The following is a 13,301-nucleotide window of genomic DNA, read 5'->3' as shown; positions in this document are numbered from 1 at the left end:
CAGAGCAGTGAAATGGAAAACCTAGCCGAGCCAGAATATCCACAAGAGCTACAGAGAAAGCAGTCATAACACAAACAGCAAGAACATAAACAAAACCCCAGGTCACAAAGGTCACCGTGATAGATCTGTCTCTGTGTACTGTAGCTCATGTTCCACAAAGCCAGTTAATGCCACTCAAGCTAACATTGCCTTTTAATCATCTTAAAAATTAAAAATATATTTTTTATTTTTTTACACCAAATACAAACATACACATATTAACAACTTACAGAAGCACACAAACAACGACTACATCTTCATTGCTATTTCCATTACTAAGATGATTAATCTGACTGATAACCTGTGTGGTGTTCAGTAGACATGGAAGGTAATAAACAGAAGAGGTGTTACACAAACTGGTCTAATAAGATCTTCCTACAACTGCAAAATGTTTTGCCATAGTTTTGCCTGTGAACACGACCTAGGTGAGAGGTTAATGTGATTAAGGGGCGAATAGGGAGAAATAAAGACGGGGTCAGGTCCACACTAAATCTCCACCACCTAAAAGGTGTACACAGTGAGAAAGAGATCGTCATACCGTCTGCCACACTTTTCTCATCCAACACCTCTACTCCTTCTCCCAATGACTCTCCCACTTTTAGTTGGGAGCACTGTTTGCATCTGAAAAACACAAAAGGCATAAAAACCCACATCACATTTTAGTGCATTTAAGTACACAGATGGACAAAATGTGACCGGTGTCAGATGTGGCTAAGACAGTCACTTTCAAGATAGATACAGACCCATAGTATCTTTTCGTGCCCCGGAAGAGGAAGGGAGCCGAGAGATCCAGCGGGGTCATGGTTCCTTGTGGTGACGTCACTGGGACAATGTTACTGTACGCGGATGCTATCCGACACGTCTCCTCCAAGGTAGCCCCTACGGGAAAGCAGACAAAATAATGGATAACAGTTTAGCCTTTGGCGTAAAACGTAGAGTAAAAACGTCCTTCTACTGTCATTGTGTAGGTTTTAGAAGGCAAACGTGATATGCATCACTAAAAGAGACCCGGATCACTGTGTTTCAGTAGAAATAGATTGCATTTATATAGCGTTTCTTTACTAGCTTTCAAGTCTGTACGGTTGTGGCCATGAGAGGAAGAGAGATGCAGATAACAGTCCATGTCTCCATAGCAACAGGGCAATTGTGTGGTTCTCACCCTTCAGGAAGATCAGCTCCTTTGCCTTGCCCTTTCCCATTAGCTGGCTGGAGATCAGAAGGGTCAGGTTCCGGCTGGGGGATTCAGAAGGAGGCTCTCTGGGGAGATTCAGCTCCAGAGTCCAGTACCCATTATTACAAGGTCCAACGTCCTTCTGGGCCTCTGAGAACACCCCCCCCACTGTGACATCATCAGGGACGTCCCGTCTGAAAGGTACAGGGCAGAGTTTCTCAATCTATTCCTGACTGGTTAGTACTGTCTGGAATCCTTGGGACGTCCCTACCCTAAACCCCTACCCTTATCCTTACCTTAACATTTAAAAATGTTTAAACGTTAACTTCAATGAGGTAAGGACGTCACAAGGATCCCAGATAGCAAGGACCATTCCTGATTGACTCCCAGAGGGTGCACACACCTGTTTCAACTAATAAAGGGCTTGGTGATTTTGGTTGTTAGTGTATAGAAGTAACTCACATGGTTTTACACTCGTGGCAATAGAGTTTCAGGGACTGGTAGAGTCTCTGAGGCTGGTAAGACTTGAGCTGAGCCTGAACGTGGAACACCTGAGGAGGGCCTCTGCTCTTCACTTCAGCCAGACTCACCTGTTCCACAGTGTGGTCACACTTCCTCTCTACACCAACACACATACAACAAGTGTCAGAGTCGCTAGCAGATTGTAACGGGCTAATGTGATGCTCCATTAGCCGTTACGGGATAGGTACTGTTTGGCGTAGCACAAATAATGTTCGACCAACCTTAACTTAGTTCTCGATTCACTCTAACATGCATCTTCTAAAATGTCCATGTCCAGTTGCAGGTGGTTCGTTTGAATGTAGAAAATGCTCTGTTATTAAAATAAATACATGTTTTGTTCTATGAAGTAATCCAACAAAGTGTACGCTACCATCTTGTCTATTTAAATCTTCTCTCACTGATTGAGACAGGTGGGTCCACCCCAAAGTGACGCATGTCATGATGACACTCACTGGTCTTGATCAATGAGAAGATTTGAAATAAACAAGATTGTGGCATACACATTGTTGGATTACTTCATGGAGCAAAAAAATAATTTATTTTAATAACAGAGCATTTTCTAAATTCAAATGAACCACTTACAACTGGACACAGACATTTTCTAAGATATATATTTGGCCGAATTGAGAATGAAGATAGTATCGTCAAGTTAAGGTTGGCCGAAAATTATTTGTGCTACGCCGAACAGTATCTAGCCTGTAACGGTTAATGGAGCATCACATTAGCCCGCTAGTGTCAGACAGGACTGCAACAATACAAAGACATGTACACCCACATCTGTGATAGAAGTCTATTAGTAGTGTAGGAGTAGTCTGAAACCCAGTTTCCATTGTACTGGCAGGGGGTGTGAAATACGCCTAGACTGGGAAGTGATTTTGTACTGGCAGGGGGTGTGAATTACGCCTAGACTGGGAAGTGATTTTGTACTGGCAGGGGGTGTGAATTACACCTAGACTGGAAAGTGATTTTGTACTGGCAGGGGGTGTGAATTACACCTAGACTGGGAAGTGATTTTGTACTGGCAGGGGGTGTGAATTACGCCTAGACTGGGAAGTGATTTTGTACTGGCAGGGGGTGTGAATTACGCCTACAAATATGTAAAAAGATCTGGCAGCAACAATGTGCTTATAATTTGCCCACAAGTGTCAAGAAATAGCTCCATACTTTTCATTTCATACCTGTAGCAATTTCATCTGGAGAAGCACCTAAAATGACAGCAGAAACATATGTGGTGCCAAAAGTTTCCTCCAAACCACGCCCTTCCAAACCATTATGAGTGTAAGCAATATTAACAGGAAAACCAGATATTGTACACAAAAGCATCAAAGTGAAAAATGTAAACATACCAATAGACTCTGGTGGTGTACTCCAGACCTCAAACAGGGATGAGTCATTTATGTCAGAGTCTGAGAAGGTCTCCAAGATCCTGAAACAATGAGAAAATAAAAAAGATTGGCACTTCAAGCGATAGTTTCCTATCATTTAGGCCTTGTGAGGTGACAACACAAAATGGCAGACAGCCCTCTCTTACCTTTTGAGGTCCAGTATATCTGGGCTGTCGTCAGGCAGCACGCGCAACCCCTTGCCGTATGAGGAGCCCCCATGCAGGTAGAAACCCAGGTGTTCCGTCTGATCAGACTGGCCGGAGTCATTGCTAGGCAACCGACTAGCCCCAGGAACTGCGTGTAGGTTGTATATCCGAAGGTATGACCCAGGCTAGCAGGAGGAGGGGTCAAATACGTGTTAGAAACATATGTCTCACTCCAACCCCTCTCAACTAATGAAGTATGTTGAATGCTTTGGCTGAAAATAGCACCTGTACATTGGAAATTGATGGGATGAGTCAAAGTGTTTCAGGATCCTTGGATTTGAGTCATCCAATGTTTTCCTTTTTGCCATGCCCAATTGTAAAAAATATTAAATGCAGTTGCAGTCTTCGCATCAGATGGAAATCAGCACCAGACATCTGTGACAGGGACTATTGCTCCCCATAGTGGTCAATCAATAATTTCACTGTTGCTGAATAACAAGCAGCAGGATGCATCAGTTTAATTTGACACTTCCAGCCAGAAGAGTGCGGTATGTTACCAAATCTAAACTTTCCCGGGATACTGAGACAAAATCAGGTTTAAGTAATTTAAAACAAGTATATCTCATCAAGGCTGTCTCATACAGTCACGACCAGCTTCAGGGTGACAGGAACCTGACTTCACCTCTCATGCTCCAGCTGTAAGTACAGGGTAGTAGAGTAGTAGGGGAGCACCGTTTCACTTTCCTGCTCATCAGGGGCTTTGTTCAGCTTCCGGCCATAACATGGGCTAGTATCATGCACCTATCTCTGTCGTAGCCGGCCGCGACCAGGAGACCCATGGGGGGGCGCACAATTTGCCAAGCGTCGTCCAGGGTAGGGGAGGGAATGGCCGGCAGGGATGTAGCTCAGTTGGTAAAGCATGGCGTTTGCAATGCCAGGGTTGTGGGTTCGATTCCCACGGGGGGCCAGTATGAAAAATAAAAAAATAATGTATGCACTCACTAACTGTAAGTCACTCTGGATAAAAGCGTCTGCTAAATGACTAAAATGTAAAAAAAATTGTAAAATGTATCTAGTATCACTGGCCATATTTAAAGATGGCATACATTCCTTTAACATGTTCTTGGTTTTTTTGTAAATCGACTGCACAAAGCAGGCATTCCAAAGAACATTTATGGAATCGTGAGAGACTTCTAAGAATTGTATCCTCCACAGGGTGAAAAAAGCTAACCCAACAGCAGAGGAATTCATTCACAATCTCATTGCAAAGATGGGGGTGTCCAATGTTTAGTTAAGACACTGGCCGTACATTTTATTTGAGAGTTCTGTGAGTTGGCCACAGTTTTGTTTGTATTTAAATGCCAAAGATAGAAACAGGTGTTCGAGCCACAGAGTAAATGATGAATGCTCAGAGACTGGTGAGAGAACAGAGGAGGACAGTGAGACTGTAGAGAAAAGGGGGTGATGCTGCATGCCTCTGGTTCAAAGCATGCCAAGCCAAGCACTGCTGCTAACCCCAAAGCTGTTCCTGCCTTGCTACAGCTATTAAATCTACCATCCTCTGCCCAAAGTAGCCAGGTGTGGTTATAATGAGAACACATACTGAGCCAAGCGATGGGGGCTCTCTTTTGGCCAGTGACAGCCCTGGTTCGTTGACGCATTAGAGTGACGTTTTCTATCCGCTTAACAGTCATCGCCCAAAAATACATGTTCAAGTGAGTCTGTGTGACCAAACGTCATGAGCCAACCGACTGACATTTGAGATGTTTCCGCAGTGTCTCATTGTCCGAGTGACGCAATGATTGCTCAGTAAAGGATTCTCCAAATTCAGAAGATTGCTTTCGGCTTTACAGTTTCTCAATGAGTCAGGCTCAATAAACCAGACCAAACTTTAGCCGCCTGGCAGAGCGGGGAAAAAAACACCTAATTTCACACCAGCCTTTTTATAATAGAAGGAAACTAGAACCGGATGCTAGAAAGAGAGCTGACATTACTTAGTTACAGGATTCAGGGGTTGTGGGTGGGGAGTGGGGAGACTCACAGGAGGGGGGAAGTAGCACAATAAGTGTGGCTCATTGAGATTAAGCACTTCGATTAAAGTACAATGTTTGGGCTCTTGGCAGCCATTTTGTTAACACTTTTCTGTAAGGTAAACAAAGTCAGACAAAGTGTTCCCTAAGATACAAGATTAAGTCATATGAGGAAACAGTGCAGTGAAATTACAAGTTTTTTTAACAAGAGCTGCCATAGTAATGAATGTGGTTTCAGACCACGCTCATGTGACAAGTAACCTTGTCTGAGACCTGAAGACTTGTGTAGACTCCCTGAACTAATGCCTTTAACTCAGCAGCCTAACACAGTCTCATGATAAGATGTGTGGCTAGCCAAGAGGCCACAGTGGTACAGTATAGTGGGAGGGGCCTCACTATCCGTAGACAGAAAGTGATCTCTCTGGTCAACATGCATGGTCCATGAAGGCTAAAGTGGTGGGACATTTACATAGAGTCGGCAGTTTATTCCCACTGTAGAGCAGGCCACATGTTCAAAGTTGTCCATGCACCCAGTCACGTAACTGACACGCTTTATTGCAACCTCATAAACCCAGGGTGAGGTAAAACACCAGTGCGAGAATGGAACTGAAATCCTGAACTTGAGACAGCCTGAGTCAAGAAAGGATACAACTACTAGGAGAGTTGCATTCTGGGAGCAGACCAATGGAACTAGGTAGAGTTTCGAGTTCTATTCTTCACATTGCAATTCTAATGAGCCTCAAACCCCCTCATCCCAACAATGAGTAAGTACCCTTCACAAAACAGCAATGATAGGAATCTGGAATCCCGGTGCTTCAATGACACCGCGACCTCTCCTGGTCCAGACACCAGGGTTCACTTCCTATAAAGCTCTGGGAGAAACACAAGGATGTCAAAGAAATCAAATAACGGAGCTCATGAAGGTGATTAAAACGCTTGTATGTGCCTGCCCCTAAAAAACACCGTATACACACACCCTTTACAAATGGGGGTATTTATACGGACACAGACCCATGCAAAGCAGCGCTCCCAATTTGTCATTTTATCCCCCCTTAAAGAACTCGATAAAAATGACTTCACAGAAGGCGAGCATGGCAGATCACATTGTTTTCACAGGCAAAGGGAGCGAGCGGTGTAATGAAGCAGAAGTGTGAACGATATTCTTTCTCAGAATGCTCTCGCCATTCGCAATTGCTTTTTAAAGCGTTAATCTCATTTTTCACCATTATACACTGTGTTCAATGAACAGGAAGCAAGGGCTATACACTGTGTTCAATAAACAAGAAGCAAGGGAAAGGAGGGGGGGGGACTGCATCCATTAAGTGCAGGGTCAGCTGTAAATAATCACCATAGGTTGTCCTCTGTACGTGTGTGTGTCTGTAGGTGAACATGGAAGGTCACTAGCTATTAAGGGACTAAACTCTGCCTATTTTCTGACTAAAAGCAATTGAACATGACCAACACCTTTAGCATTGAACTTTCCAGTTTATTTCAAATCCAGAAGTAGTTATCTCTCAGTGGAAAAATTATCTAGAAATAAAAAAATATATACAGTTTCATCATAGCGCTTGATGGTTTTCGCGACTACACTTGAAGAAATGTTCAAAGTTCTTGAAATGTTCCATATTTACTGACCTTCATGTCTTAAAGTAATGATGGACTGTTGTTTCTCTTTACTTATTTGAGCTGTTCTTGTCATAATATGGACTTGGTATTTTATCAAATAGGGCTATCTTCTGTATACCCCCATTACCTTGTCACAACACAACTGATTGGCTCAAACGCATTAAGGAAAGACATTCAACAAATTAACTTTTAAGAAGGCATTCCAGGTGAATACCTCATGAAGCTGGTTGAGAGAATGCCAAGAGTGTGCAAAGCTGTCATCAAGGCAAAGGGTGGCTATTTGAAGAATCTCAAATATAAAATATATTTTGATTTGTTTAACACTTTTTTGGTTACTACATGATTCCATATGTGTTATTTCATAGTTTTGATGTCTTCACAATTTTTCTACAATGTAGAAAATAGTAAAAGTAAAGAAAAACCCTTGAATGAATAGGTGTTCTAAAACTTTTGACCGGTAAAAAAATATATATATATATATATATATATATATATATATATATATATATATATATATATATATATATATATATATATATATATATATATATATAGGATATTCTATCTAGGTTTTGCATGTGGCGGAATTGGACCAAGATGGTTGCGGTTTCAGCAGAAAGGGAAACTGGGAGATCCAGAGCAGAGCACTAGTACAGTGTTCGGGTTATCATCTGAGTGAGAGTTTGTGCTGAGAAAGAGAGAAAGAGACATGAGGAGAAAACTTAAGAAATGACAGAGGGATAGATGGAAAGGGATAGAGGGAATGGTAGAGAAGAGAGAAAGAGGGAACATGCAAAGGGATGGGATGAGTGCAGTAAGAGGGAGAGAGAAAGAGAGAGAAGAAGAGAGAGTGGAAGAGACCACGCTGGATAATACCATGTCATTTTCGGGTCTGATACGGCATGTTCCTCTTTCTGGTCTAAGGACATACAAACATACAGCTGGATTTGCATGATCCCACAGTATCATGACTTTGTGGTCAATGTCACTGGACCCTTCCAAGCAGATTAATGAGGCTGGGGATCCAAATCGGTCCTGCACTTCAGACAAAGCACAAAAAGATCTGCCAGTCCCCTGCATGCATAGCTCAATGTACTGTAATGTTAAAAAGTAGGTGACACATATATGATAACCAGATACCCCCATGCATATGGTCTGCAATGCATAAGAAGTATAGTTATGACGCATCAGTTGTGTACTATATGATGAATGTGTGCACGTAGGGGTCAATAAGAGTGTGTGTTAACAGTGCCATTGAAAGCTAGAGGCCCCATGTTGTCTCACTGTGTGGTGATATATCTGTTTGAGTGTGTGGAGAATAGAATGTGGTAACCAGACTGCAACTGAAAGCACCCTGCTGTTTTAGCAGTGTCGTGTGTGTGTGTGTGTCAGAGACACCATGCTGTTTTAGCAGTGTCGTGTGTGTGTGTGTGTGTCAGAGACACCATGCTGTTTTAGCAGTGTCGTGTGTGTGTGTGTGTGTCAGAGACACCCTGCTGTTTTAGCAGTGTCGTGTGTGTGTGTGTGTCAGAGACACCCTGCTGTTTTAGCAGTGTCGTGTGTGTGTGTGTGTCAGAGACACCATGCTGTTTTAGCAGTGTTGTGTGTGTGTGTGTGTGTGTCAGAGACACCATGCTGTTTTAGCAGTGTCGTGTGTGTGTGTGTGTCAGAGACAGCCTGCTGTTTTAGCAGTGTCGTGTGTGTGTGTGTGTCAGAGACACCATGCTGTTTTAGCAGTATCGTGTGTGTGTGTGTGTCAGAGACACCATGCTGTTTTAGCAGTGTCGTGTGTGTGTGTGTGTGTGTGTGTGTGTCAGAGACACCATGCTGTTTTAGCAGTGTCGTGTGTGTGTGTGTGTGTGTGTGTGTGTCAGAGACACCATGCAGTAAGGGTGACCACAGGGAAACCATAACGGAGGCGGATCGATTGGTCACTTTTCATTTTCCTCCCCTCCTCTTTCTCATTTTCCTTTATCCTAATAACCTCCTTTCTTCTCTAACTAGCCATCTTCTCAATAGCCGGCTCTGCCAATTTCACACACTATTACTGACGATTCGCCAGAGGAGATTGATAAATGGGGAAATATTTCTATTCACACTTATCTGCCCTGAAAAGGCTTTATTTGGGAGGGTGAATCGATTGATAAGCATGAAATTACTCCTGTCAAAGAAATCCTCTTTCATTTAAGAGGCTATGATATTAAATACTGTATTCCACCTAATCAGAGTTGGAGTAAGTCTGAGATAACTGGAGAATGTGTGAAGACAAAATCAATTGTCTTACAGTGTAAAAAAAAAGAAAGAAAAAAACAAACAAGTGTTGAGGATAACATTTTGTTTTGACCTTCTTTTCTCCCAGTTACAACGAAAAGACAGAAATACAAAATTGTTAAACTTTTTATTATGGTATCCACATAGGATTTGTGTCTGCGTGTGTGTATCAAATGAACGTTTATTGATTGCATACACAGTTTAGCAGATGTTTTAGCAGGTGCAGCTAAATTCTTGCGAGTGTGTGTGTGTGTGTGTGTAGCATAGGTCATCTCTCTGCTGTCACATGGGTAATATTTTTTCCATGATGAGGGACAGTTAGGCCAGTGGACAGCAGTGATGGGTGGTTCACCACAATACATAACAGATACATAATCCCTCTTCTGTATCAGAAGCAGGTAGCCGACTAAGTGAAAAATCGGTCAATGTGCCCTTGAGCAAGGCACTTAACCCTAATTGCTCCTGTAAGTCGCCCTGGATAAGAGCTGCTAAATGATCAAAAAATAATAATTGAAATAATTTGCACACATGTACAATAACCACACACAGTGAGATTAATGACAAATATGATTTAGTGAAGTAGTATTGGAACAGAAGAACTCTTAATTTAAAGTGCCATTTAACAGTTTTGTCTTCTCATCCTTAATAAAATAGCACAATGTGAAACTGCTTCTTCTTAATCAAGAGAGCTTTGACTTTAGCTACACATAACACAACATGTTACTCATTGCATTGGTCTAGGCTAGGGGCTGTTGATGGAGTTAACACCAATGTGTCCTACAGATGACCCCGATGTGTCCTACAGACGAGAGGTTGAGTGGGTGTGGACAGGCCACCCTGGTGACAAGAGGAATGTTGTCGGAGGGGGTTAACAAATTATACAATTATGCAACCATATGCTAATAGCGCCTATCTCCACTGATAAGGATGATCGCTAAGGCAGAGGATCAAAGCTTTGCTGCTTCTGTCAAGCAGAAAGACAGAATTATACATTCAAAGGAAGGGTGGAGAAGGAGAAGGAGAGAGAGTAAGAAATGGAACGTGTGAGAAAGCGATGCATATTGTAGCATTTTAAATATTCATCGCTATTATAGTCAGCAGGGGAAATGAGAAGAAAGTAAAACAGATTTGCCTGAGGCGCTGCAAAAAGCAAAGAACTCAAGAGTTTGTATTTTGAAGGAGAACACAGTGAACTATTAGAAGACGAGAGAGAGAGAGAGAGAGAGAGAGAGAGAGAGACAGACAGAAGGTCAAACTGCATCGTTGATTTAGGGCACGACTCAGCAGAAACAGCCCGTGGCAAAACCTTCAGGTGTTGACGTAGTGACAGGGCACTAATACTTTATTTAAAAAATGTACCTCCCCTCCCCTCTATCTCTGTGTAATCACACAGCCATGTAAGTCTACCGTCACGGACTGGTAGGCCTGTATTTCAAAGTCAAACCACTGGATTGATGACGAGCACAAAGGACCTGATGTGGTTTTCTGTCCCACATTGCTGAGCAACAGTGAGTCATGTGACCTCTCACCTTCAACTGCCGGGAGACCTCTACATGGTTGTCGTAGACCAAGACGTTGGCTGTGAGGTTTGCTATGTCCTTGGACAACGTGGGACTTCCTTCAAGAGTGTTGGGCTCCACAAACACATCCAGCAGGGGGTGAGGGCACTTTGATCCGTCCCAAACCTGGAGAAAGAAAAGGAAAAGGTTGATAATTTTGAACTTCCACAGAGAGGGAGAGAGAGAGAAAGAGTGAACGAGATGGAGAGCCAAAAACTGAAGAAGAGGAAGACAACACAACAACTACAGAACAAGTCAACGACTCAAGTTGTCAACTGCCATACAAATGTCTATGTGTAAAAAATTAAAGAATGAGCTAGAAAGTGTGAACAAATAAAAAGAGGGCATCACAAGATGGCCCCCCCAGACACTAGTAATCTTTACCGCAAATGTCACGTTGTCATCCCAAAACAGGCGGGTCATGGGCTTCCAGTTCTGTGGTTTATCACAGCGTCATTACCCACAATAAGGCTCTTATGTAAACATATATGACTATTATTAAACTGAGTGCAGTGGCATCCCAATGAGGACATATTCCCTGAGGGTTGACACGGCTCCTACCTCATAATGAGTATGTTCTTTGGCATAAAGCGTCAACACTCACAACCGCATCATTGTATTAAGCCCATGTCTTTTCAAGTCCTCATATATATTTCAAACTGTATAAGCAGGGAGATGAAGCGCTCGCAGAGATAAGTTGAAAAGAGAAATAAAGCATCTTCCCTGCCTTAGCCACAAACTGTTAAGAGGGATGCTCATAGACATACACTAGGCTAAATCACAGACCGTCTTTCTTATCATTATGCTTTGCTAAATGTCTGAAACGTTTTATTCACTGTACAACAAGGTAGCCAGCCGATGACCAAAATATCACGTTTTCCATTGGATTTCCAGAGTTTCCTAGCTACCTGATTCAATACAATAAAACAAACTGACGGGTCTAAACAGTCGCTAAAGAAGAGTAAAAAGGTTCTTCCTGGTTCTTACCTTCAACAGGGTGCAGCTGCTGTCCACAGGGGCTTTAGCCAGCAGTTGGCAGGTCAGGTCAAAGTAAGTCTTGGGCTGTACTGCCGACAGGGGTACACAGGGCACAGCAGGGACCAGAGACTGGTTGGCTGCCCACGTGCGCAGGGCCTCCACGGCCTGGCAATCTTCCTCCCCAAATTTGAAGGACCCACTGGAGGTACGAGGGACCACAGGGCTGCCCACCGTCCCGTCAAAGGTGACCACGGAGAAACCATGGCTGGTCAAAAGGCTGATGGCTCCATTAAAAAGCTGGGTCTGAGAGAGAAAGAAATGGAGCTTTGTGAACCTCTATCTGGATAATCTCAAACATTCCAGCAAGGCTCACATCCTAAATATCAGTTCATTTCAAATTACAATAAGGTCAGAATCAATCTTGGGCAAGCACAGTAAAAGAGTGCTCCTGAGTGGCGCAGTGGTCTAAGGCACTGCATCGCAGTGCTAACTGTGCCACTAGAGATCCTGGTTCGAATCCAGGCTCTGTTGCAGCCGGCTGCGACCGGGAGACTCATGGGCGGCGCACAATTGGCCCAGCGTCGTCCAGGGTAGGGGAGGGAATAGCCGGCAGGGATGTAGCTCAGTTGATAGAGCATGGCGTTTGCAACGCCAGGGTTGTGGGTTCGATTCCCACGGGGGGCCAGTATAAAAAAAAAAAAATGTATTCACTAACTGTAAGTCGCTCTGGATAAGAGCGTCTGCTAAATGACTAAAATGTAAATGTAAATGATGCTGAGACTAAGATTTTTCACTTAAAAATCATGTCAACCAAAAACCAATGATTGCAAAGTTAAACAAACCATACAACTCTACGCACAAGGATGACCTTTCACAATTTCCTCAGATAATTTTACAGATACAAAGTTTGGTAACAGAATGACGGCACCAACAGCACAAACCGTCATTCTGTTACCAAACTTTGCGTCGGCACTGTTCTTCAAGTCATTTTTTATTTATTTTATTTTTTCCGTTAAAAGTAGTCCTTGTGGCCTCCCGAGTGGCGCAGTGGTCTAAGGCACTGCATCGCAGTGCTTGAGGCGTCACTACAGACCCGGGTTCGATCCATGAGGCAGTGCACAATTGGCCCAGCGTCGTCCGGGTTAGGGGAGGGTTTGGCCGGCCGGGATTTTCTTGTCCCATTGCGCTCTAGCGACTCCTTGTGGCGGGCCTGGCGCCTGCAAGCTGACCTCGGTCGCAAGCTGGATGGCGTTTCCTCCGACACATTGGTGCGGCTGGCTTCCGGGTTAAGCGAGCAGTGTGTCAAGAAGCAGTGCGGCTTGGCAGGCTCGTGTTTCGGAGGACGCATGGCTCTCAACCGTCGCCTCTCCCGAGTCTTTAGGGGAGTTGCAGCGATGGCACAAGACTGTAACTACCAATTGGATATCCCAAAATTTGGGAGAAAAGGGGTTAAAAGTAAAAAAAAGTAGTTATTGTGCATAGAGTTGAATGGTTTGTTTAACTTTGCAATCATTGGTTCTTGTTTGGCATACATTTTAAAAAGTGTAAAATCTGAGTCTCAGCATCACTCATTG

General features: G+C 43.4%; 1 protein-coding gene across 4 annotated transcripts in view; it reads right to left on the bottom strand.

Moving 5' to 3' along the window:
* pot1 (protection of telomeres 1 homolog) overlaps window positions 1-13,301 on the bottom strand; it is a 44,383-nt gene that overhangs the window by 2,054 nt on the left and 29,028 nt on the right. For 2 of the 4 annotated variants that reach the window (XM_041849494.2, XM_041849493.2), the window contains exons 9-16: window positions 11,737-12,030; window positions 10,720-10,875; window positions 3,264-3,448; window positions 2,911-3,158; window positions 1,673-1,829; window positions 1,199-1,404; window positions 783-918; window positions 578-660 (exon numbers count right to left, since the gene is read on the bottom strand). In XM_041849494.2, the coding sequence (XP_041705428.2) occupies window positions 578-660; window positions 783-918; window positions 1,199-1,404; window positions 1,673-1,829; window positions 2,911-3,158; window positions 3,264-3,448; window positions 10,720-10,875; window positions 11,737-12,030 (1,465 nt within the window). The remainder of the gene's footprint in view (window positions 1-577; window positions 661-782; window positions 919-1,198; window positions 1,405-1,672; window positions 1,830-2,910; window positions 3,159-3,263; window positions 3,449-10,719; window positions 10,876-11,736; window positions 12,031-13,301) is intronic. The other 2 variants (XM_041849495.2, XM_041849496.2) reach the window with 2 other exon arrangements.

This window comes from Coregonus clupeaformis, chromosome 26 (assembly GCF_020615455.1).
Source record: "Coregonus clupeaformis isolate EN_2021a chromosome 26, ASM2061545v1, whole genome shotgun sequence".
Taxonomy (NCBI): domain Eukaryota; kingdom Metazoa; phylum Chordata; class Actinopteri; order Salmoniformes; family Salmonidae; genus Coregonus; species Coregonus clupeaformis.
This window is presented reverse-complemented; position numbering and strand designations above follow the sequence as displayed.